Below are 24,374 nucleotides of genomic sequence, written 5' to 3' on the forward strand. Positions count from 1 at the left end.
AGTTAAGCTTCGACGCAGCTTCGTCTAGTGGTGCTAGGCCGCTGCTGAAGCTCGTGCGTTGTTGCATCGCACTTCCCGCCGGCCCCTAACGTCGTCCGTGGGTATTGTACACCAACCACTTGGGGTGTGAAAACCCCTGCCTCCCTTGGAGTGCTGTGCCTAGGGGGCGAGCCCCGCTTGGGCGTGGCATGTGGGTGGAGGGTATGTGCCCCTGCGCGGGTTGGAGGTACCACCCTGGTCCGAGCCTCCTCTTCCATACGCTCTGCTAAGCTGTGGTGCGGTTAATTCCCGCCTTTGAAAAATTATTTTTAGAATTGGACATAAGATCCACGAGTGTAGGGCAGGAGGTCGCACGTGCCTAGCCCCCATTGACACGGAAGGCCTACACATATCGAGGCGGGCCAGGTATCGATTGAAGGCTTCACGTGAATATTACAGTCAGGTTAACCCCGACTTTGCAAACTAGCCAAATGAGCACGGGGTCGCGTGAAACTCTGTGTTTGGGGCTGGTTAGTTGCTATTTATATGAGACCACCTAGCGTTTTATGGGGTCCCGCCAAGCCGTAACTTAGCCATGATACGGGCATGTTTGAGTCACGCTGGTCACTAGTCCAGATGGCTCCATACGCCGCGTTAGCTAGACACTGCAATGCCAAGTCGAGCAAGTGACACTAGATCACCCGGTAACAACACAATGCAGTGTCCGGCACCCTCGTACCCTCGTGGAGGGTTCAGCTAGAGGATTTTTGCCGTAGCTTAGTATGAAGAAATATCAAAGTTGCTCTAATAAAAAAAGCTCTCTTTTATTAGTTTGTCCAGCACAACATTAGCTGCATTATCTGTATCTAATTATATATTGATGATAAAGTGAGCTATCAGGGCACTTGTTTTAAATTGCTTTGATAAAAACTTTGGCAAAAATAGATTATTATTCGTATATGAATACTTAGCATAAAATAAATATAAACAGCATAAATAAATTAATAAAAATATACCAGAGATGTAAAAGATTTAAATCATTTTGGAATTTAATTCTTCTGGAACATTTAAAATATACAATTATATTAAATGCATAAATGTGATACGCTAAATTAGCCAATGCCCATCCAATGTAGCTTAAAATTGAGATTTTTGGCTCTGTCCGGCACCAAAGCATCGGTGGTTCAGTGGTAGAATGCTCGCCTGCAACGCGGGCGGCCGGGTTCGATTCCCGGCCGATGCAGAACTACTTTTTGTTTTATTAATTTTTGTGATAAGCATACGTATTTTATTAATTACATAAGTCAAAAAAACAGCATTCAATTAGAACTAAAATCAAAACTACTTTAAATTTCATAAAATTCTTTAAAAAGTAATTAACCCAACAACAAAATAATTCGTTCTGTTTGAAAAATTATAATGCATTAAAAAATCTTTTCAAGAATTGAATTTTCAGTCGATTCATTCACTACGGAATGCATTATTTTACACTTTACACACTCTTTACTTTTTTTGAACTGTGGTGTGCAAATTATTATTATTATCATGAATTTCGAACTGGTGTTCTATATCGGGGATACCTGGTATTCTATACAGTCACATCCGATTGGCACTTCTTTTACGACAATCAATGTCGACTGTGTTAGTATTCTATAAACTGTTCACCATACGTTTTGTGTGTATTCAACTGAATAAATCATGTAACCCACGCACTGTGGGTTCCTTGCCGAAAACACCTGACAAAATTATATTTTCAATTTGTTCCGTTGGGTAACAAAATTATTATTATTGATTGAAGCAATGTTAAAGTAATTTTCCAAAAAAAAATCAATGAAATAAAATGGGGGGCAAGTCAGCGAGTTTTTTTTTTTTTTTTTTAATTTTTGCCCACTAAGCTGTTTAGCACACGTCACATTACAAGTTTAACGTTCCAAATTTGTTACAAAAAAATTGCGTTTTTGGGCTTACCTATCTCAAAGTAACTTATATATATATATATAGGTACTTACTATTACTACAATTGATAAAAAAAAAAGACAAAACTAAACAACATATAAACAAACCTGTATTGCATATTTGACAACTTTGAAAAGTAGGAAGTAAACGGTAAAAAAAAATGTTGTTCACGCCGTTCTTGAAACCACACCCAGTTTTATTTTACATTAAATTTTATTGAATTATTAAGAATACATGTTTCAAGTTTCAGCCCGATATATAACCTAATATAGTTAAAAAGTTACAGATTTTTAGCATCAATTTCAGCGAAACGAGCCACAGTGGAACGGCGAACGAACTTCGACCGCAATAAATTTTCTCATTGAACGTCTAAGTTCATTTTAGAAATACATGTACGTGTGTGTGTTTGTATGTGTGTGTAGCATTCCCTGGCGATTGTAAGTTGAGTTTGTCTAAATTGCATTTATTTGCTCAGGCTTCAATGCAAAAAGTCAATTGACTCGATAAATTATTTTCAAAGCAATCAAAGTTTTGTGCTTTGGTGACAAAAATGTATATCTAGCCAAGCTGCAATTTATTTCGAAACTATTTACAGTTGATTTGCCAAAGACAACGCTCTCAACTCTCAACTCTTGTGGGAAATTAGTTTGAAAGGCTAAAGCTTTAATTACATGCATGTCAAAACAAGTTTATTAATTGCATTTGACCATTTGCAGCTTGAAATATTTTCAATTATCGTAGGCAACATATGGAGACGTGTGTGTGCGAGTGAGTGAGTGTACGTGCGGTCGTGCGTGTGTTGGGCGGGTAAATTAGCCAAATTATTGAAGTAAACAGGGCGAGTCGACAAGTCGTCTTGTTTGCGCTTAAAATTTAATTTCACGCACAATTGAGTCCATGCATAATTTTCGAGCAGGGTGATAAATTATTGCACACAGCAGCGCAAAGTCAAAGCCCCAACCAAAGCCAGACATCAAAACGGACCGCCAACGACGACGGCGACTATGACGATGACGTTGGCCAGGCTTCAGGCAAAATAATGACCTGTCCTAGTGCACAGGCTGAGGCTCAGCAGCAGCACGATGCAATGCTGCATTGTTACTGTTGCTGCTGTTGTTGTTGTTGTTGTTGTTGCTGAAATTGTTGTTAAACTTGTTGTTGTGGCTTTGGCTGGTTCGCTCGTTTGCTGCGTTCATTAATTCGCTGCCATAAAACAGCCGCCAACAGAGCAGCATCGAGTTTTGCCGCAAGGGGCATATTTTGCTTTGGTCGCATTTGCATACTTTCAGGCGGTAGGCACCTGTTACCGCGAACAGCAAGAACGACGGTATGCCAACCTGTTTCGGAAACGCCTACAACACATGTCTGCTCATAATTAATGTGTAAATTGTAAAGCTGCGTGTGTGCCCCCCAGACTATAGTCCGCACAACAAGCTAGCCATAAATGGGGGTAAGGTGTTGCATGTGTGAGGGCGATGGCATGGGCCTCGCTAGTTAATACAAACAACAACATCATGAATGACATGCAACCGTGGGGCATGGCTGAAGCTAAAATGCATTTTGACGTTGAACAAAGCTTAATTGCATTTAGTTCACATCGGCACAGCTGCGACACAGGGCCCCAGGCTCAGGCTTTGGGTTCAGTTTCGGGGCTCATGCTCGCAGGTAAATGCGATTTGGCAAGCCTGCAAAATAACGCACAATTCATTTAGTCTGATGCCGGCATGTTATAAATTAATAATTTGTCCTTAGTTTCAATTTTCTGCTCAAAATTAAATTATTTGCCAAATGGCTTGCGCTACAAAATTGTTTCTTAAAGGTGAAACTTTATATAAAAATTGATTTTTGATTCAGCCAAATACTAAATAAAAAATAGAGTTATTAAGATAAAATAAGTGCCCATATATTGAGAGCAGGGTGAAGCGTTGATGGTGACTACTTGTTAAGTATGTACATTGGGGTATACAATATATAGTGACGAACAAAGTTGAGTGACTTTCGTCGTCCATAAGAACCAAACCAATAAAGCAAGTATAATAATTCTTTTTTAAAACATTACCTATTTAATTTCAAATATATTTTGTGAACATGTTGTATAATATTTGGATTGGAGTTACGCTTTAATAATTAAGAAATAAAAGACAAAAAAATCACGCTCACTTTTTTTCGTGTTGTATATAAAAAAAGTATTAAAGTATTAAAAATACTTAAAAAACACAATAAAAATTATTTAGTACCCTTTTACGAAAGGTTACATCCTGAGAAAATTACTCTCATTTAATATCTTATTCTAATTAAAACCAGTACAAAATTGGGTTAGAGCCTTACTAATATATATTAACTTAATATTGTATATTGTATTTAACATATAATACCTTTAACAGTTCAAAATACTATATTTAGTTAAAAAGTATATCACACTCACTGCTTTCTATATTCTATATCTTCATATAACTCAAAATCCATATCTGTAAATTGAATTTCAAAGCTTACAAGCTTATTGCCACTTTTTTCTTTCAGTGCATTAACATGTTAATTTAGCACGGCACATGCTGCATTAAACTGGAAGAGTATATGACCATTTCTCACATCATGCTGAATGACCTTGGATGCCAATTGGGGCAGGTGCAAATCATCTGTTATAATACGACTCAAGTATCTAGAAGCATCGCGAGGTTTCTGCATATTATGCCAGTATAGTATCAGACGTCCATGTGGATAGGCACCATGAGCGTAATAGCCAGAGCATCGCTTCAACTGCTCACGATTGCTTGTGGGCGGAGTCTGGCGTCTTAGTCTGCGATATGGCGATTCTCCATTGAGAGTAGGCCAAATGGGCAGATGGTGCACATTGTCTTCCGTTTCTGTGGGAAATACAAAGTCGGAGTTAAAGATTCTAGCTGGTTTGGGCTCTGAAATATTTTAAAAGCAATGCTGAAGCTAGTTTTACACTTAATAACCTTTACTTACGCTTAATGCAAGAGCAAAGCGGCACCGCAACAAGCAGAAAAGCTGCTAGAAAATATTTCTGTAGCATTGCGAATAGTTGTTTAGGTCTTGAAAGTTTCGTTTCGACTGGCATTCACTGAGTTTCGAATGTATCTTAAATAGACGTTGTACGTCATGGGCATGGGCGTAGAAGTGTGAAGGGTTTAATTTAAAACCCACATAGCTTTCTCATATTTCATAGTACAGATTTTACTGTCTTGCTGGAAGCGCGTCATTATGACATTTATCAGGTAAATACATGGGAATGGCAGAATTGAAGTTGGCGTTGTTGCCATACCCATGAATGAAATCGTTTTGGTTATATATACACTTTGACAATTTTATAAAAAACTTAAAAGGGTATTATAAAGTTGTGCAAATGTATATATATATATTCGTGATCAGCAAGTCGATTTCTCAGCAAATATATGCAACCAAACTTTGCATGTTCCTAAACCCAAACCAAAATCTATTATTTATTTTTATTTCCTTCCCCCTCCCTACTCAAAACTTGTGGTTAACGGTTAATGCCCAAATCAAAGTGTATATAAAAGTTGGTAACGCCCGCTTGTTATGAATCATTTGTTTACTAAGAGCGTCAATGTGTCTACGTCAATATCAATGACGAGAATGTTATTTTTGTTAATAAAAAAGAAAAATAAGAAATTCCACAAATTCTCATTTTTTCTTATCTTAGTTGAAATATAACGCATATAGTATATAAATAGTCTACTTATCACTTCTCAGTAAATAATTTTTGGGTTTTTTATTTAACATAACATTCACCAATTAAACACTTGGGAGTACTTAGTGTATATTATTCGTTAATGTGAAGTATCCAATTACAAAACCGGTTTTTTTCTAGCAGGGGTCAGTAATGTACAAACTCAGTATACTGTATATGGGCTATACCCCATATTTAGTATAGACTTACACAAAATAAATAATAGGAGGCGGGGCAGACCTTATAAAGCATATTTGAACTTGATCCGTAAAGGTCAATTGAGCCCTATCCGTATGAGCAACAAGAATTCTGAAACTATAAGATGTAAACCAATCAAATTTTGCAAGAAGATGCCCAAAATCCCGAAGCAGTACGCTTCTATTTTTTTAAACATAAGCCCCCCTCCATCCATAAACAACCAACAAATTGAAAAAAAAAAAACCCGGTTAGAAATATTTGTTTAATTTCAAATAAAGCACGCACATACTTGGAGTTTCAGAGTGATCGAATAAATTGTCACTTTGGAAATATTCACATTTTAAATTGTCAATATAGACAGCGCGGCGCGCTTGATGACTCACCTTACAAACGGCCACAGCGTCGCTTGTGTCGCTTGAGCGATAACGTGACCAGACGCTTAAGCGAATTGCTTATGAAATTAGCATTGATTTGATATTCAATTGTTATCGTTGAGTTAAATTGGTGTTTATATCATATGATTTTTGCTTGCCGTTTTTCTAGAGTATTGTCTGCTTCGTGCTCTCGTATTATTCAAAACGTCAAGACAATAAATTAAACAAGCATTATACAAATAATTGCATTTCGCAGAATCCACTGAAAAAAAGCTCAAAGCAAACAAAATGATTATTTGCAAATATGACGTCATTTGCATATTTGAGCTTGTCTCCCAATTATTATTTTTTAAATTCTTTACAATATTTTTTGCCAAATTATTTGAAAAGAATGTACTTAGTTTGTGTATTCGCTGCCGCAGTCTTTTGTTTTGTTTGGACAAGTCCTTAGAGCTTAGCCATAATGCGACCTTTTCATAGCTGCTGCAGCACTTTGCTCTATTTTTTGATTGTCGGTACCGCGTAAGGCGTCTGATTTTGAGCAGCAGAGCTTTGCCATAGACTGCGGCTGAACTCGTGACATAGAGCACAAAACAATCGTTGGCCTAGTGTACGGTTCATGTCCTGGGCTAGTGCCATTAGTGAGATTAAAACTATGACCAAAACAGCACACGAGGCACTAACGCAGTGCTTTGGCGATGGCTTTGTTTTAGACCGAACAATGGGGCGTATGAGAGATACCGTAATGGTAATGACGCAATGCGTACATTGTGCCGTCCAGGACAATTGCCACTGGATGTGCCCCAAAGCCAGCCCGCCTCGTGATGCAGCTGCTGCTGCTGCTGCTGCTGCTATTGTGTGTGAGTTGCAAAAGATATATATCGTGTTGTGATGCAAGTATCCATAACAAAACAGTTGACACAAATGCAACTAAACTGAAGTGCGGAGAGTGGAGTGGCATACCGAGTGCAAAGTGACACCGAATGAATTACAATTTTGTTGCCTCCCTAATCTAGGTTTGATGGCTTGACATGCATTCATAGCATTTACTATACTTCATTTAAAACGTAGTTCAATTTGTTAAATTTTGCATTTGTCAATTGCCCACAAATCATAGCGCATTGGGATTCTGTTCGCCTGCCCTCGGTTATGTAGCTGTAACGATAATTGTGTGGGCCACTGTAATTGACAGTTGCAACGCACAAAAGCCCACTTGACATAAGTTGGCATTGAATGTGCCTCATTATTCAAATTAAGCACCCAATAAATACAAGTAAGCGAACCTTAAGCTAAACAACAATTGAAAATAAACAAAATTAATAGGTAACTAAATATTTAACCTTACTTACTTGTACATAATTTAAGCAAATGTTTAACGTCTATTATTTATTTGGAGCGATGAAGCACTTTTCAAGTCGTGCGAAGCAGTCGAGTGCTCACTTGAGTGTGAAAGAGACTTCAGCTCTTCTAAGCTTTCACAAATAGTATTTTTTTATTCAGTCAACCCAGATTAACGAAGACCATTCGTTCCAGCAGATTACTCATTATTCGTAGCTTTCGTGAAATAATATCACACTACGTATCATCTTTAAAATTGAACACATTTACTTTTGAACAGTCGTTACCCATCGCACGTTTTGTTTAATAATTTATGTATCTGCTTTTCAATTTATATTAGATCAACTAATTTTCAATCTGTTTTTTAAGGACCCTACTGCTTTTCCTTTGCCTTTGAACGGCAGCGCAGCTTTAGGCTTGTAGTTTGGCTTATGATCAAGTTTCATAAGTACAAAGCTGCTTGTCTTAAATTAAATTAATGTTAAACTCCTTAACCACACGGCAACCGACAAAGTTCTTTGAGACAGCGTGAAACACTTGAGCTCCAGCCTGGCGTCTTTATTGTGGCGACTATGTCCCATTAGTTTGAGGGAGGTGAATGGGGAATGTTGGTTGGTGGTTCAAGCAAAGAAAAATCTGCAATGCGCGGTCTCAAATTTGTTGGTTTACTTTGTTGTGGCTTTCGGCCAAGTTTTTTGGTTACTTATGGCTTTTTTCGCTTATTACTTGTTTCAATTTGATTACTTACACACACACACAGAACCACCCATTCCAAGAATGTTTTGTGAGTTATGAAGCGAATTTCGAGTTACCTTTTGCGTTTGACAGTTGCTAAGCATTTCTGAGTTTGGCAAACCACTTTGAAGCGCAATCATATGTTCATGTTTGTGTATGTGAACACCGACCCTTCAGTACGGGTAATAACCTGCCTTTATGTCAAATCCTTGCCAGCATTTTTTTTAAATTCTGATAAAATTTGAGTCTTTTTTGATCATAAATGTTACTGTGGGCAAGAGAAATCGATAAAATTTTAGAAGAGTAATTTATTATCTGTTTTTCAATCGAATTTCATTGGTCACATTTCGAGAAAAGTTACATATGTAAGTGTTATTTTCGAGTTATTTTCCAATCCTTTTCGAGTCGCGCATAAATCGAAACTTTTTTAATCATTTCATCGATTTGAAAAAGACTTCATGGTGAATATTGTGAATTTCCAAATGAGCTGGGCCGGTCAAGTAAGCGAAGCTGCTGACCGGTAACTAGTGAGGTAACTAGACGTTCACCAGTAAGCAGTACTGAAGGGTATGTGCATGTCGATTCGTATGTATGAGACAAGAGAGTAAGAGGGAAGAGTTTTCAATAAATGCTGTGTTGACTTTGTCGACTTTAGTGTGTAACGACCAAATTGGTTGAATTGGTTGGCTTTTTCTGCTTGGAGTCTCTTTCTCTTTCGTTCTCTCTTGCACACACTCTTCTGCAGCATTGTGTACTTGTTTGCCCGGCAATATGGTCTCCAGCAGTTTTATTAAATCTTACAAAGACTTCTCTTGTTCAAAAGAAAGGCAATAAAAATCATTTAACAAAGTCAAACAACAATAAAAATTAAACTTCGCCGTCGAAAAGAGGCACAAGCGTCAAAAGCAGCAAGCAAGCGTATAAAAGACGCTGGCAAACAGCAAAAGTGAGTACATAACAAAAAGCTAAATTAAATAATAAATATAAATACGAATAACGCAAAGTGGAATGCGCGAGAGTAAGCAAACGAAAAAGTTTTTCTAAACGAATTTTGAACTGCACTGCACATCACAAGTTAACGCTATCTCTTTCTAACTTTAAGTCACACAGTCAAATACACATTGTGTGTGTGTGTGTGTGCTTATTGTTATCGGCATCACTTATAGTTTGAGAGCGATTGCCATCCAGCTATCGAGTGTTACGTCATGAGTCAGCAAGCGCAAGGCAAAGGCAAAACGCAAAGAGCGGCATCATCATACATAAATCAATCCATTTGACGACCTCAACTATGAGCTGAGTGTATTGCGACGAATTTAATTACACTTAAGCTTGCTGGCTGAAGCTCTTGGCACACACACACACTCGCACTCAACTGTCGCTCTCTCCTTTTATGGTTTACCAACTAATTCAATGCTATTCACTTCGATACATTGCAATGCAATAATGCTAAGTGCTGCTCAGCATGTAGAATGACTTGGACAAAAGGCAGGCCACAAAAAAAGGAAAGCAAACTCAATAAGTTTAAGCAGCAACGTTTAGATGAAATCCTGATGAATTGACGTAGGCAATGCTTTCATTTAAATTAACCAACTCACATGAGAGCACCTGCCGAATGTAATTAATTTAATGCACCAACATCTGCTTTACAAAATATTGCCCTATTAGCCCTTAGCCCTATGACAGCTACTTATCAAGCATACGCCACAAAAACTATTTCGCTGTTAAAATGCAAACGAAATTTTTAGCACGCACACAACTTTTTATTTTCATGCAGTTTTTTTTTGTCGTGCTCTTGTTCCAATTACATTTTGAAGGAAGTAAATACTCTGGCAAAGGAAGCAGCACTCAGTCTTAGCGGTTGGGGGCGGGAGCGGCCACTACCACCCGTGGCAGCAGACGAGGGGCGTAAGTCCCAAGTTTGTCATGCGAAAATCATACAAACTTGGTTTTCGTGCGCTCACGAAAAGTAATTGAGGCGGAAATCCTAATTGCACTTAACCATAAACAAAAAGAAAACATATTTTAACAGAAAAGAAACGAAAAAGAAATCAGCGCAGCGCTGAAGAAAGATGAAAACTTGCAAACGCAAGCAGCCCAGCACACCTCCCCTGCCCCCTCCACCCAACACCCATGACAACGCAGGCGGGGCAGAATTTTTGGTCGCACACGTAGTCGCATGCAAATGGGAAAACTTTGCTCATCAGCGCACACAAATTGAGTGAAATTATCAGTTCAAGTGAAATTTACACTTGAATATTGTCGCAGCTACACAGCCTGCGGTTTACACTTATAATTCAATGCATTTCCATATATATATATATATATATATATATATATATAATATGTATGTACCATAAGCATTCGCACTTGCCTTGGCAGCGCTAACAATCTCTTTTGCTTCCAGGGCTTATTCTGCAAATCCAATTAAACACAGGCAAATGCTGCGAAAACATGTGTGAACGCTCTGATAATTCTCCATCTGGCAACTGTCGCAGTAGCGTCGCCCATTATTCTCCGCGCCTGTTAATTAATGAGCCAAAAACTTACCCACTTGCCACAAATACTTTTTTGCCAACTATGCCGCCCCGGCGCCTGCTGAGCCCGTTTTAATTGCTTGGAGACAGACATGGTGCGGCTCATATTTGAGTCACAAATAATTGCCATAAATTGAATTGTGTTGGACGCTTTTAATGAGTTGCCTAGCTTGTAATTATTTTCATAATTATGCATGCTGCCAAAAAGCAAGTTTACTAGGCCAAAGAGTGCAGTTATGGTTTACTATCTAAATTTCAGTTCTAATGACCTTTTTTTATTTAGATTTCATTTAATGAATGTCAGTTCGGAGAGATTTATCCTTTAAAAGTCTTTCGGTCAACAGAAGTCTCATCAGTCCGCCACTAAATCGCCAGTTTATATTCAAATTTGTTCTCTCAAAGAATGTAGAAAAATAAATAAATAATGTTACTACAATTAGCTAAATAAACAAATCAAGAAGGGAATAGGAAATGTATGTGTCTTGTCCTTTTTATATGTTAAACCGTCTGTGTAAGCAACAAGATCTCATAAGCTACAAGAGCTGAATGTAGATCAAGCTTAACGCACTCTCAACCAAGTCCCATCGTATAAATAACTTCTGAAACATTCAATTCGGAAATTCTATATAAATGCAGTGGGCCAAGTGCATGATTTGATGGCTGCGACTGTTATTAATTAAAAACTTATTGCTTTTTGATACTCAATGCAAGTTCTGCATTAAATTAAAGTATTATTCCAATATTAGAATTCCCTTGGGAGCAACCAATTTAATTGTAGTTGCCATAGAAATGGCATTAAGTTCACTTGTGTTTCCCTTATTTGTCAGAGCCTTGTTCACTTATTACATTTGCACGACGTCTATTTGCAGTTATTGCTTTGTACATTTACCACATCATTCATGAAATCAAAGCTTGAGTAGTCGTCCCAATTTTGCAATTGCTGCAAGTTCTTATATACTCATTAGTTTTGAGCACAATGCACACACACACACACACACATATTACATTTATACAAATACACATGTAGAAGTTCATTATTGCTGTAGCTTGTGGCATGCACAATCAATGGCAACCATACATGACGTATGCGCAATGTACATTTGTAAATTGCTGAAAACAAGCTGCCTGACTGAACTGCATTGGTAACGAGCTTGCCATTGATCAACTTGTGGACCAAAGATGTTGCCTACAAACAAAAGAGACCCATAAAATGAGCAAAGGCAAGCCACATAAATCACGCGTAGCTGGCAGGCACTAGTCCCCAACAAGAGGCAAGCTTATCAGCTAGAACGCTCAAAGTGAAGAGTGCCTGCTGGGAGCAAGTGAAGCGACAAGTGCTGGAGCACAAGAATAATTGACGCTGACGCTGGATAATGAGCATAACACACACACACACACACACACACATGTATGCACACATGCAAAATTGTAGGAAGCCAGGATGGTTGGCAGGATACTAACTGCATGTCTGTCTGACTATTATAATCCTGCGGAAGCACTTGAAAATGATGAATGAAAATTATCGTTATTCTGCAATGCATGCAAATCCGTAGAATTACTTTTCTATGATTAATGCTGCCAGGCTTCAAATCTCGTTTGTATTCACTATAACAGGGGAGTCTGGATAAGATTACAAACTTCGACAGGCCTCATTTGAAAATTATATTTCATCAGTCCATTAGAAAGTCAAAAGACTCGACACCAAATTTGCACTCAAGTGTAAAATTATCAAATTATTCAGTCAACGCATGAAAATATTTTAGCCTGAGCTCCTGTTGGGGCAATAACTGTCAAAAGTTTTGTATGTAGTTTAAGCAAGTTGTCAACGTCAAATATTAAAACTTGGCCCAACAATTGTCAATTTTCTGCGACTTTTAAATCTGAGTTTTCCATAAAGCTTTCACTTGAAGTATTTTTTTTTGCATACAAAAATAATTGCAAGGATATATTCAATCTTGACTGAAATTTAAGTTCTCTAATTTTTAAATTTTTTAAATAAATAACATTTCAAAACAAAAGTATTAATGTTTATAACTTTTTTTATGAGAATTTTTTCTATATAAAAATGGATATTCTTATTTTAGTCATTATGTCCTTTGCCTATTGCTTTAACTCCAGCCCACATACAATTAGCAAGCTTTTAAGCAATATACTCAATATGAGCTGTTATCAAATAAGCCACATAAATGTCAATAAGCATTCATCAAATATTCAGCTCTTTTGGAGCTATATACGATTTTTAAATGCATTGCACCAAGTGACAAGGATGCTTAAGCACTGATATACAAACATTGATAAAATCCAGCAACTGGCAACCAATTCGTGTTGCAAACTAAATGGGTCTGGACCATGCCCACTTATACCAATGAACACCACCCTTACGCCGCCCACAGTGTACACATGCAAATCTCAGGCACTTGAGGCAAAGCCCGATTGTCCCTTTTCTATTTTCTAGTTTGTTTTTTTTTTTCTCATTTGCTGTTTGTCTGCTTGTTGGCTCTGACCACTTGGCTGCTCGGCTTGTGCAGCTTCCCAGCTGCATCACCATCACCCCTTACAGTTTTATCTGAAGCCAAAGTGGAATATATTGAGATGGCCGACAATGCATTGTGAATTGTGGTGTGTGTACTATTGGACATGGTAGTAGCTCTAGCCGGCCCATATCATTAAGATTGCACAATGAAGCACACACAAATACACTCAGAGATTTTGTTTGTCAAGCTAAAGCCAAAAAAATAAAATCCATAAAAGCGTACTAGGATAAGTACGGATATTGTGCACGAGAGGGTTGGCATATTGAGCAATCTATTGTTGCCTGCCACTTTGTTAAATTTTTCAATCGAACAGAACATTGAGGTTTCAGCGGGCGTCTTTATGGTTCTGTATATGTATATGTATATGTATGCATACATACAATACATGTGCATACGGCTATTTGTAATTTAAGGAGTTAGTCCGTGATTGATTATATATTAAATAAAGTAAGCAGAAATAAAGAGAAATTTTTTTTTCTTTTAAATAATTTTTTTTTCTTTCTTTCAAATACATTCATCTTCTTTAAAACAGAAATGCCCCATAGTAGCTACATTAAAATTAAAAGCCCTATTTTGACTAAGCACGTACGTGACCAGATTTTTTAAAACGTTGGCCAACTATATAGTTATTTTTTCACGTTGCAATGAATTTAATAAACAGTACACAAACTATAACACAAAATTCTCAGCACTTAAGACTTACAGCTTATTTAATAAATTTTCTACATTTATTAAAATTAAAGTCAACAAATTTATAAAACCGTTAATGCCTTGCTTCAGACCTACCCTATTGCATTGATCTGGCAACTCTATCGTACACATCTCAGTTTGAAATTCACAACGGTTAAGAACGCGTTTGCCTGTGACTGACAAAATTCTTGCCATATGAGAAAAATACGAGTGTTGCCATATGCGCAAAATACGAGATTGACAACTCTATTTTGCACAAACACACACGCATCAATCAAACGCCAAACGAGTGTATTAATGTGCGATTAATTTAATACATTTAGTTAAGTAAACATTGTGAGAGTGGGAAATCGTACTTACTGCCAGCTGACTGAGAATGGAGGCACTAATTCCAGTTATTAACAAATTACAAGATGTATTCAACACTGTCGGTTCTGACTCAATACAATTACCGCAAATTGTTGTACTCGGCAGTCAGGTAAGCGCTAGACCCCCACCTCCCCCACTCAGTACACAGACTCGGCAGAGCAGCTAGAATAAAATAAATGCAAATAGTCTGCTTCATAAGTAAAAATATAACTAATATGGTCATGTGCTGAATTTTTGGCACGAACACCAATTTTTGGCATACATACATAATGTAATTATATAACGGTGCCTGTTTGGCGTACGCGGATGCCGGCACGCACTAAAAAAAATTGTATGTTTTTCTTTCATTCTTCAGTGTGTCTTCTGGATTTGTTTATATAATTTTGTGCAACGCTAGCTGCGCGAACAGAGCGCGCTATGAAAAATCGATAATCCGTTTATAGAGCAAATAGCAGCTGCTGTGACACATTCCAAAACACAAAACATACACACACATTCATAGGGCCATATGACGCACCACATACACACAAACATGCACAGTTACAAAGCTTGGAGTTACTTGAAGCTGCGCCTTTTGTAATGGGCGCAATTAAAGCTTAAGTGGCTTGCATATCATTGATTCATGCCTCTGAACTCCAGTGAGCAGTTGTCAAGTTGCCTTCTGTAGATTTCAGATTATGAAACATTTACGCTAATCAGCGCGCCCCTTAGTTGCAGTTGTAGTACGTGATAGTAACACTTATTATTTTGTTGATTGCAGAGTTCGGGCAAAAGTTCCGTCATCGAAAGTGTTGTTGGGCGTTCGTTTCTGCCACGAGGTACAGGCATTGTTACACGCCGCCCCCTTATACTGCAGTTGATCTACTCGCCTTTGGATGATCGTGAACATCGCTCTGCTGAAAATGGTAAGAAGCAAGACTTACTTTAATCTATCAGCCTTTTGTAAAATACGCTCGTTTAAGGCACCATTAATGCTGAGGAATGGGGCAAGTTTTTGCACACAAAGAAATGCTTTACGGACTTTAATGAAATTCGTCTGGAGATTGAGAATGAGACGGAACGTGCGGCGGGCAACAATAAGGGCATTTGCCCGGAGCCCATTAATTTGAAAATATTCTCAACGCGGGTGGTCAATTTAACGCTGGTCGATCTGCCCGGCATTACAAAAGTACCCGTGGGCGATCAACCTGAGGATATTGAAGCCCAAATCAAAGACTTGGTGGTTAAATATATTGAGAATCCAAACTCAATTATCCTGGCTGTAACTGCTGCCAATACTGACATGGCTACTAGCGAGGCGCTCAAGCTGGCCAAGAATGTGGATCCCGATGGCAGGCGCACGCTAGCTGTAGTCACTAAACTAGATCTCATGGATGCCGGCACTGATGCCATTGATATACTCTGTGGACGAGTCATACCCGTCAAGCTGGGCATTATTGGTGTCATGAATCGTTCGCAGCAGGACATTATTGACAAAAAGGCCATTGATGAGCAAATGAAAGACGAGGCGGCATTTTTACAACGCAAATATCCAACGCTAGCCACACGCAATGGCACACCCTATTTGGCCAAAACGCTGAATCGACTGCTGATGCATCACATACGCGACTGTTTGCCTGATTTAAAAGTAAGTTCTCAAGCAAAAGGTCGTCTTCATTATTTTCCAAACTTTTGAAACAAATCACTATATAAATTAATTTAAATAATAGCATTTTGAGTTTCTGATAACGGATTTGTTGATAAAACGGTAATAAGTTAGGAGATAACAAACTTCAAAGTTACATGAAGTTGTACATTCTTGAATGAACCTAATATCAAATTTAAGAACTCATTTTTTCTACGAATTGATTGTTATTCTCATGTTTTCATAATCCGAACCATTTGATGTATCATATAATATTAGAAGAATAGAAACTAATGATGTATATTTCTTTATTCTACAAAAGCTAACATCTAATGATCTTTACAGACACGCGTTAATATCATGTCTACGCAATTTCAATCCTTGCTTAACTCTTATGGAGAGGACGTATCAGACAAAAGCCAAACTCTGCTGCACATTATTACAAAATTCTCAAGTGCTTATTGCTCCACCATAGAAGGCACTGCACGCAATATTGAGACAACAGAGTTGTGTGGTGGCGCACGTCTTTGTTACATATTCCATGAGATCTTTGGACGCACACTCGACTCAATTCATCCGCTGGCTGGTTTGACCAAAATGGACATACTCACCGCCATACGAAATGCAACGGGACCAAGGCCGGCGCTTTTTGTGCCAGAGGTCTCGTTTGAGCTGTTAGTTAAGCGTCAAATACGTCGCCTGGAGGAACCTTCATTGCGTTGCGTGGAGCTTATACACGAAGAAATGCAGCGCATTGTGCAACACTGCGGCAACGAAGTACAACAGGAGATGCTGCGGTAACTCTCCTTTTAGTTTGCTTATTTATATGAAGTTTCATGTAAAGTCTCTTACAGTTTCCCAAAGCTTCATGAGAAAATTGTGGATGTAGTAACTCAACTGCTGCGTTGTCGTTTGCCAGCTACCAATGTCATGGTGGAGAATATTGTGGCCATCGAACTGGCTTATATAAATACAAAGCATCCTGATTTCCACAAGGAAGCCGCCTTGGTGCCCAGTCTACTCAAGACAGACAATGACTATTCACAGTCGCGGCGTGCAAATACGCCTAGGAATACCATGTCGCCACAAGTCTCATCTCACAATGCAGTGGCACAGAATCAACAACAACAACAGCAGCAGCAGCAACAACAACAACAGCAACAAAATGATGTCAATGAGCAGGTGAGTCTATATGAAAAATTAAACTGAACAGGGACCGCAAATAATTCTTGTTGCATTTCTCAAATGTATACAGAAAATTAAGCTTGTGATAAATTTGTATCATATTACATGTTTATCATTATTACAAATTTATATACATTTTTTCTTCTCGCAAGACTTTTTACCAAATGCTTAAAATATTAGGGACTCTTATATTGAGACATCCTTCAATGCATTGCATAAAATCATTTTATTACAAAATATCATACTCTAAATAAAGGCAAATAAATTTTTTTTATTGCGGTCACTGAAAATAAATAATAAGTCATATCTTTAATGAATAATATATTGTTCAGAGAATTCAGCAATTGAGCGGAAATTTTAATAGTGAAAACAAAATATTTTTCCTTTAATAGATGTTAAGAAGAAACTTAAATTTTTATGGGCTGCTTTCTACAGTGGTATGTAAGCATGGTTTCAAAACTTCTGTTGTTAAACTTTTTAAGTTCATTCATTAAAAAGAAAACTTACAGTAACAGTCATGTTAACAACACAGCTATTAAAATAATTGCCAGCATCAAAATTGATTATATATAACATTCATATCGGGACATCGCCTATAAAACGCTTTCTCCTTTTACAAACAGAACCACAATGGTGAGAACACTGGCTCCTGGCTCTCCAACATATTACCACCAGCGCCCAATAGCGTAGATAACTCGGCCAGCAATACACCGGTGCATAATAATGTGGTCAGTCCACTGAAGCCCGTCAATCTGCTACCAGATGTGCCGGCTATGCACAATCCACGACGCCTCACCGATAAGGAACAAAAGGATTGCGATGTTATTGGTTGGTCTAGCAAATCATAGACTTTTCAAGATACTAACCCTTTTTTTAATTTATATAGAGCGTTTGATCAAATCATATTTTTATATTGTGCGCAAATCCATACAAGACTCTGTTCCAAAGGCAATAATGCATTTCTTGGTTAACTACGTTAAGGATAACTTGCAAAGCGAGCTGGTGACACATCTGTATAAATCGGACAAGGCTGAGACGCTCCTAAACGAATCCGATCATATTGCAGTACGCCGAAAAGAGGCGGCAGACATGTTAAAGGTGCGCCCAAGCTACAACTTATTTCAATTTAACACACTCTTTAATATTATAATATTCATATTTGCAGGCGCTCACACGCGCGAATCATATTATCAGCGAGATACGCGAGACACACATGTGGTAGAGTGTTTAGGCCGGAGGACAACGCCTACACTTTGATATTGGAGCCTGTTTCGACTTAATAGCACGCAACATATTAGACACTATTTATTAAAAAACAAAAATCCTCACATATTACGAAAGGCAAACAAATACTTGGCTTTGTTGAATGTTTCCCAAATTAAATCATATAGGCGCATTAAATTAAGACAACAAAATTCTTGCATGCAGGCTAAACCCGCAAACACACATATAATTTTAGGATTATGTATTTTTAGAAACAATTTTTGTTGAAGCGTTGATATCAATTTCATTTTCAGATAGCATTTTTCATTTGACCATTTATGTTATGTATATGTGATGATGACTTAGTTGTCATCGTGATTGGTTTGCTTTCAGATTTATTCAAGCACTAATTACATTTTTGAATAGTCATGTAAAAGAAAAACAAAATGAATAACGGTTGATATAAAAATAAACTACATTAAAGGCTAATTAAACATTTTTTCTTAAATGCAACATGTAAGTGAATTCATTTGATTCATTGGTTTATTTTGCATTCATACATTTTGAATCCTTGCTTGCTGATTTTCAACGTGGGATTATTATAATAAAAACTTTAATACTTGAATACGAATTAAAATCTATTTTGGAAAACTGTCCTTTTGTGTGAGACAAATGCAAGCCAGAGCTTAGCTTTTAACAGAGCTGTCCACCAATGCTAGTCCTTGCCAGTCAACGTTATCAGCCTTTAGGCGCGGTTTGTGTCCGAGAGCACCCGCACAATGCAGCCAACGCCGCCTTTGGCAAAAGCCTTTTCATGCCACTGCAACAAATGACCACTGGAGCCCTCCGAGGGTATTTCAAAGCCACGATATATGTACTTCATAAGCACGTCGATTAAATCATTCTGATCCAACGTATCTATGGCCTGATCCATTTGCGTTGACTTGATTGATAAGAGCACACGCAATGTTATGTTTAGGGCGTTGTCCTGTAAATAGCCAAATCTTTAAGAAGCCGCTATTATCGCTAATAGCTAAATATAACACTTTACTTTGACATGCTGGTTTTTACAACTTAATGGAGCGTTTTGCAGCGCACTGAGCAATGCCTCAACACTTTTGCCTTTTGTGAGCAGCGCCGTGATTTCGTTCTCATCTGGGCCAGCGGAAGCGCTGTCGACGCCATCATCTTCCCGGAAATTATCCTCATTGTATTGATCTACATCGATTTTGCGAAACGCACTGCTTGAAGTATTCTTGGCCATTTCAAACGCTTATATTTACAAAGTTTTCTAATTATGATTTTAATAAAATGATTCACAACATTTACAATTTTGCAGTGCAGTGCTGTAAAACGACCACATTAAGTCGTTATGAAGTATAGAGTCAATACTATCGACCAGAATTTCGTCAGCCCTGGCAGCACAACAATAACAAAGCACCTTTTTGGTCGAGTGGCAACATTGTTTTGCTTTAGACGTAAGTTTTTCGACAAGTTCTTGAAGAATTTTTGTTATTGTAAGCTTTATACACAGAGCATGGCGAAATTTCTGGGCATAAATCGCTTAGGTAGGCTTTTTCAGGCCATACGCGAGGCTGGCGGTCTAAAGCAAGCCTACCTAAAGCTGTATAGGTAAGTGCAAACCAAATCACTCTTATATAAGTTTAAGCAATGGCTAACATTTTGCAATATAAACAGAAACGATGATTTGAAGACAGGCACATTGGTGGGCATTGACAAGTACGGCAATAAATACTTCGAGAATGGGTACTATTTCTACGGACGCAATCGTTGGATTGAATTTGCACCACATGTGAACATGGACTACGATGGCTCCCAGATACCAGCTGATTGGTACGGCTGGATGCACTATAAGGTATGGAAAGAACTGAAAAGTACTTTACTGTTATACATTTGTTGTATATTAATTGCAGACGGATCTGCCACCTACACGCGATGGTTGCCGTCCCAAATACAAGTGGATGGCGGATCATAGTGAGAATCTGTCGGGCACCAAAGGTAAGAAATGAATACAAGAAATAACATTGAGAGTTTGCTATCTCCGATTCTGCTTGCAGAGGCTTACATGCCCTACACCACAACGACACCGAAAGTGGAAGCTTGGGTACCACCAGCGAAGAAATAGTAAATCAAGTCGTTAGCATACCGATATTATGTTTAAACTAAAAGTTAATAAATTTGCTTTGATAGAGCTACTTTATTTGCATAAGTTTGTCAGTATATTAAACATGTACTAAAAACATAAGCTAGATTATATCCAGCCTGTAACACAAAATTTAATCGTCTATGACGACAATGTTCTCCTTGAGCGCTTTGTTGGCACGTCGCTTGTATTTCTTGGCCGTGTCGGCACACTTGGTTGTAATGGTGGCTCTAATATGTCGTTCTTTACCGCCTGTGCGACTGCGTACGCAAGCTACAATGTCATCAACCTTACGCGGATCCAGCATCATCTTAGCCGGGCGCTCGCGTCCATAAAAAGCCGGCGAAGGTTTTCCTGTCAGTGTATGTGTAGCCAGCTCATCGCTACTGAAGACCACGGCCAGCAAGCAGCGCGTTGCGACAGGGGCATTTGTCCAAAACACTTGGCCGTACTCATTGGCGGTGATCTGTGTGCCATTGGGACCGAGAACATAGCCAAAGTTACCATCGTTTAGCCTTACTCGTTGCGGATACTGCTCCATTGATGAGTCTTTGACTGCGTCCGGTTGTGATTCACTGGAACTACTAGATATGTTATGGCTACCTCGTTTTATAGGTGGTGGTGGTGGAGTGCCGTCTGAATGTGAATCGAATTCATTGGATTCGTAGCGTTGATTTAACGTCTGCAGCATACTAGTTAAACGGCTAAATAGTTGCGTGTAGTGATGCTGACTTTTCTGTATTTTGGCCACCTGCTGCTTGAGTGCAGGATCAACAGGCGGCAATTGTGGCAAATCCGGATATTTATTTCTTTTGATTACTGGTCCCAAAGTTACCAATGTACAATTTATGATAAGCGGCTCTGCGGGCTCCTGTTTCACCGGCTGCCTTGGAGGCAACTGAATCTGAATCTGTGGTAGTGGGCGTGGTCTAGCGATTTCATTGCGCATCAAGCTCTGTTGCCGGCTCATCTCATAACTTATATAGCGCTCAATGGCCATATTACTTTCCCTTTGACAGCTCATGTTGGGCTTAAATACTCGCAAATATTGTAGATAGAGATACGAGTACAATCTGGCGAGTTGCTCTGGCTCCGTTTTGAAATCAAGTGACGAACAACTATTCTCATCATCGCTATTTGTATGGTCCATTAGATCGGATTAGTTTAACAGGTAATAATACAAAAAATGCGCAGCTGCGTGCAATTTCCAGGTAGGCTATTGTTATAATCCAGGCAAAATTTTACAGTGCAATGTAATGAATTTTCAAAATGGCAACAATTTTATGAGCTTCGGATTAACCGCTATTCCTTTGACAACTGTAAGCAGGGTTGCTAACAGGCAGCAAATATGTTTTTATGGCTTTGGGCAAAAGTTGGATATGTCAATTTGAAATTTGGTGCTGCCACTGGGTAACGGTCTGTTAGCGGTTGCCTTGACAACTTTCAATCAAAACAGACAACTTTAACTGGTCATTTTATTTTCTTATCAAAACGAAAATAACATAAAATGAAATTTATACCGCTGCACACAACCAACACAGCAATAGTGTATAAGAATTCATTATGTTCATTGGCCTCATTGCTGGTGCTGGTTTTCATAGCGCTGTCTGTTATGTTGCCGGTTTTGTTGGTATCTCTGCTAAGTCCTTACTCAGGCATATCCGAATCACGCGTATTGTATGAACAACCAAATGTGCAGTTCAAGTATCAATATATATTTGTGGGCAGCACAGAGCCTGAGTCGGATGCGGATGGTAGCTGGTTGGCTTGCAGCAGTTTTGGTAACTTGAACGCGCGACTACAGAACTTTTCCAGCAGCTGTGAGGCGAACAAGTACTGGACAGAGGACTTGGATCATGATACTGTCACAGATCGTCTACACTTTCAATTAGTGCTTCAAGAGCTTCCCGCACGCCTAATGAGGTTCGAGATATTGCTCTTCTTTGAAGCGCAATTACGACACAAATGTGAGCTAGCCCCTCCCGCCGTTCTGGCCTATCAACTGCAATTACCTGAAGGAAATCGCCTACACAATGGACGCATACAGCTGAAAGGAGAACTAAAGCTGAAGCAATATGTTGAATTCACCTGCCCCTTTCCCGGGCGTAATATCCAAACCCATTTTCGACAGGTGCAGTTAGATGCGAGTAATAACTATGTGGACATGGCTCAATACAGCATGGAGCACCTGCTTGCACAGGTGAAGGCAAATCCCGGTTACTTTCAGCTGGCCGTGCAGGAAACCTACTACAGGCCTACGGACCCACAAATGGTGCCAGGAATCACTATTGAACTGGAAATGGATGTACTGCAAGTGCCAGCGCGCTATCACTTAAGCATTTGGGAGCGCCTGGGGCAATTCTGGCTGTATTTTGCCTCATTCTTTGGCATCTCATTTTACATCATGAACAAGCTAAAGGACTTTCTGTTTGGCCGGCATATTATACGCTCTTGGGAGATCATACCCTGGAAGAAGCTCTACTGACATCAGTCGGGGGCCATACTGGAGATGGATAACTTCTCCATAGGCGAATAACAGGATAAACACTTGTATAATTTTTCAGTCAATAAGTAAATTTTATAACAGTACAATACAATGAATTTAAGTTGATTCTATTTATCGCGACTATTCGACATGAGCGCCAGGTTACCAAAGGAGTTGCCTGCTGGCTCCGGCGTTGGATCGTAGGCGCGATTATCTTCCAGAACAATGGTAGTGCGTGGATATTGATCCATTTGTACAAATAAATAGCGATACTCTCGATTTCCAGATGGTGTTTTACGCGACTCCAGCTGCACTGTGGCCTTTCCAGATCCTGGGCCCTGCACATAGAACTGCATACGCATGTGTGGAACGCCATTACGTTCGAAGCTGCTGTGTGCAACATGCTGGCGTCGACCACGTCGCGATGTTTCACCAAACCCCTTAATAGGTGTACCCATGGCATTCTGCACGCGTGGATCATCGGTAACTCGCTTTAACGCGTCCGCGTAAATATTGCACGAGCTTTCATTAGAGAAAAGCTCGCGAAATATAGCATAAAACATAATGCCGGTAACACCCAGGCCCGCCAAGATGATGGCCGTATAGCTGGCCGTCTTTGTGTTTTCCTTGATCTTTTCACCTATGGGTCGCACGTCCGTGGACACACTGCTGCCGCCCTGTGACTCTTGCAGCGCACTATTACCTTTCGCACCACCTAAAACACACTTGATAATGTTATTGCATACAGTTTAAACCATTTTATATACAAACCACTCGCAGCAGCTTCCTGTTGCAGCCGTAAGTTTGTATGGACCGCAGCTAGGCATCTCAAGCGCGTAAATGTGGGCGACAACAGTGTACGCCTTTGTAGCATAAAACTGCGTAGTAGTATGCTTTGGGCCATGTTTACTCTGTGAAATACTCGCAACTTGCACGTAATTGTAATTTTTACTAAATATATATAATCAAAAAAAATTAAACAGCTGTTCTGTTAGAGATGGCAAGCTGGCTCATTCTCATCTAGCATTCACAAGCATTAGGGGCATTCACCATTAAATTCTGATCATAATACTGATATCTGATGTCCAGCAGTGAATAGCCGATGAATCGTACGAATACTTGATACTCAATTAATAATATTGAATAATGAATAGAGTTGTCACATTTTTGCCTGCCTTGGAAAGAACTTTTATATGAAATATGAAATCGGAAATGTAAAATAAAGAATTGAACTGTTTCCCAAAAACGATCTACATACATGTTCAATATCTAGTACAAGCATGAGTTTTTAGCA

At 38.9% G+C, this 24,374-nt stretch overlaps 7 protein-coding genes and 1 non-coding gene across 9 annotated transcripts; 4 read left to right on the forward strand and 4 right to left on the reverse strand.

The window, feature by feature from the left end:
- Window positions 1-1,152: 1,152 nt before the first annotated feature.
- On the forward strand, window positions 1,153-1,222 carry Trnag-gcc. The gene has a single exon. It is a non-coding gene; the product is annotated as a tRNA-Cys (tRNA).
- A 3,245-nt stretch (window positions 1,223-4,467) lies between these two features.
- On the reverse strand, window positions 4,468-5,007 carry LOC108594387. Its single transcript, XM_017979589.2, has 2 exons — window positions 4,906-5,007; window positions 4,468-4,799 (listed from the first exon to the last, which is right to left on the reverse strand). Exons 1-2 carry the CDS (start codon window positions 4,970-4,972, stop codon window positions 4,468-4,470), a joined length of 399 nt encoding a protein of 132 aa, XP_017835078.2. The 5' UTR covers window positions 4,973-5,007.
- A 9,123-nt stretch (window positions 5,008-14,130) lies between these two features.
- LOC108607459 (dynamin-1-like protein) lies at window positions 14,131-18,864 on the forward strand. 2 transcript variants are annotated; one of them, XM_017998296.2, is made up of 9 exons: window positions 14,131-14,528; window positions 15,180-15,324; window positions 15,382-16,046; window positions 16,389-16,840; window positions 16,898-17,225; window positions 17,621-17,665; window positions 17,852-18,056; window positions 18,115-18,326; window positions 18,394-18,864. In XM_017998296.2, exons 1-9 carry the CDS (start codon window positions 14,427-14,429, stop codon window positions 18,448-18,450), a joined length of 2,211 nt encoding a protein of 736 aa, XP_017853785.1. In that variant the 5' UTR covers window positions 14,131-14,426; the 3' UTR covers window positions 18,451-18,864. The 2 variants fall into 2 exon arrangements, with proteins under 2 accessions (XP_017853785.1, XP_017853786.1); XM_017998297.2 differs by lacking the exon at window positions 17,621-17,665 and having other exon boundaries at window positions 14,132-14,528.
- Window positions 18,865-18,927: 63 nt separating this feature from the next.
- LOC108607468 (actin-related protein 2/3 complex subunit 5-A) lies at window positions 18,928-19,781 on the reverse strand. Its single transcript, XM_017998305.2, has 2 exons — window positions 19,483-19,781; window positions 18,928-19,419 (listed from the first exon to the last, which is right to left on the reverse strand). The coding sequence occupies exons 1-2, from the start codon at window positions 19,693-19,695 to the stop codon at window positions 19,177-19,179; spliced, it is 456 nt and encodes a 151-aa protein (XP_017853794.1). The 5' UTR covers window positions 19,696-19,781; the 3' UTR covers window positions 18,928-19,176.
- A 46-nt stretch (window positions 19,782-19,827) lies between these two features.
- LOC108607470 (probable NADH dehydrogenase [ubiquinone] 1 alpha subcomplex subunit 12) lies at window positions 19,828-20,652 on the forward strand. The gene is made up of 5 exons (XM_017998792.2): window positions 19,828-19,909; window positions 19,966-20,063; window positions 20,130-20,307; window positions 20,366-20,450; window positions 20,510-20,652. Exons 2-5 carry the CDS (start codon window positions 19,969-19,971, stop codon window positions 20,575-20,577), a joined length of 426 nt encoding a protein of 141 aa, XP_017854281.2. The 5' UTR covers window positions 19,828-19,909; window positions 19,966-19,968; the 3' UTR covers window positions 20,578-20,652.
- A 65-nt stretch (window positions 20,653-20,717) lies between these two features.
- LOC108607463 (early boundary activity protein 2) lies at window positions 20,718-21,858 on the reverse strand. Its single transcript, XM_017998788.2, has one exon. The coding sequence runs from the start codon at window positions 21,743-21,745 to the stop codon at window positions 20,729-20,731; it is 1,017 nt and encodes a 338-aa protein (XP_017854277.1). The 5' UTR covers window positions 21,746-21,858; the 3' UTR covers window positions 20,718-20,728.
- A 231-nt stretch (window positions 21,859-22,089) lies between these two features.
- LOC108607464 (transmembrane protein 231) lies at window positions 22,090-23,102 on the forward strand. The gene has a single exon (XM_017998302.2). The coding sequence runs from the start codon at window positions 22,103-22,105 to the stop codon at window positions 23,078-23,080; it is 978 nt and encodes a 325-aa protein (XP_017853791.1). The 5' UTR covers window positions 22,090-22,102; the 3' UTR covers window positions 23,081-23,102.
- Window positions 23,103-23,144: 42 nt separating this feature from the next.
- LOC108607467 (mitochondrial import inner membrane translocase subunit Tim21) lies at window positions 23,145-24,188 on the reverse strand. The gene is made up of 2 exons (XM_017998304.2): window positions 23,852-24,188; window positions 23,145-23,795 (listed from the first exon to the last, which is right to left on the reverse strand). The coding sequence occupies exons 1-2, from the start codon at window positions 23,982-23,984 to the stop codon at window positions 23,209-23,211; spliced, it is 720 nt and encodes a 239-aa protein (XP_017853793.1). The 5' UTR covers window positions 23,985-24,188; the 3' UTR covers window positions 23,145-23,208.
- Window positions 24,189-24,374: the final 186 nt, after the last annotated feature.

Source organism: Drosophila busckii, chromosome 2L (genome assembly GCF_011750605.1).
Source record: "Drosophila busckii strain San Diego stock center, stock number 13000-0081.31 chromosome 2L, ASM1175060v1, whole genome shotgun sequence".
Classification (NCBI taxonomy): domain Eukaryota; kingdom Metazoa; phylum Arthropoda; class Insecta; order Diptera; family Drosophilidae; genus Drosophila; species Drosophila busckii.

What these genes read in the sequence shown, in the direction of transcription:
- LOC108607470 (XM_017998792.2), top strand. Translation starts at nt 19,969, where the DNA reads ATGGCGAAATTTCTGGGCATAAATCGCTTAGGTAGGCTTTTTCAGGCC. An exon ending in GCCTACCTAAAGCTGTATAG is followed by an intron (nt 20,064 to 20,129) that starts GTAAGTGCAAAC and finishes CAATATAAACAG; the next exon opens with AAACGATGATTTGAAGACAG. An exon ending in GAATCTGTCGGGCACCAAAG is followed by an intron (nt 20,451 to 20,509) that starts GTAAGAAATGAA and finishes TTCTGCTTGCAG; the next exon opens with AGGCTTACATGCCCTACACC.
- LOC108594387 (XM_017979589.2), bottom strand. Translation starts at nt 4,972, where the DNA reads ATGCTACAGAAATATTTTCTAGCAGCTTTTCTGCTTGTTGCGGTGCCG. An exon ending in GCTTTGCTCTTGCATTAAGC is followed by an intron (nt 4,800 to 4,905) that starts GTAAGTAAAGGT and finishes TATTTCCCACAG; the next exon opens with AAACGGAAGACAATGTGCAC.
- LOC108607459 (XM_017998296.2), top strand. Translation starts at nt 14,427, where the DNA reads ATGGAGGCACTAATTCCAGTTATTAACAAATTACAAGATGTATTCAAC. An exon ending in GTACAACAGGAGATGCTGCG is followed by an intron (nt 16,841 to 16,897) that starts GTAACTCTCCTT and finishes AGTCTCTTACAG; the next exon opens with TTTCCCAAAGCTTCATGAGA. An exon ending in AAAATGATGTCAATGAGCAG is followed by an intron (nt 17,226 to 17,620) that starts GTGAGTCTATAT and finishes TTCCTTTAATAG; the next exon opens with ATGTTAAGAAGAAACTTAAA.
- LOC108607467 (XM_017998304.2), bottom strand. Translation starts at nt 23,984, where the DNA reads ATGGCCCAAAGCATACTACTACGCAGTTTTATGCTACAAAGGCGTACA. An exon ending in ACAGGAAGCTGCTGCGAGTG is followed by an intron (nt 23,796 to 23,851) that starts GTTTGTATATAA and finishes AGTGTGTTTTAG; the next exon opens with GTGGTGCGAAAGGTAATAGT.
- LOC108607468 (XM_017998305.2), bottom strand. Translation starts at nt 19,695, where the DNA reads ATGGCCAAGAATACTTCAAGCAGTGCGTTTCGCAAAATCGATGTAGAT. An exon ending in GTAAAAACCAGCATGTCAAA is followed by an intron (nt 19,420 to 19,482) that starts GTAAAGTGTTAT and finishes GGCTATTTACAG; the next exon opens with GACAACGCCCTAAACATAAC.
- LOC108607464 (XM_017998302.2), top strand. Translation starts at nt 22,103, where the DNA reads ATGAAATTTATACCGCTGCACACAACCAACACAGCAATAGTGTATAAG.
- LOC108607463 (XM_017998788.2), bottom strand. Translation starts at nt 21,745, where the DNA reads ATGGACCATACAAATAGCGATGATGAGAATAGTTGTTCGTCACTTGAT.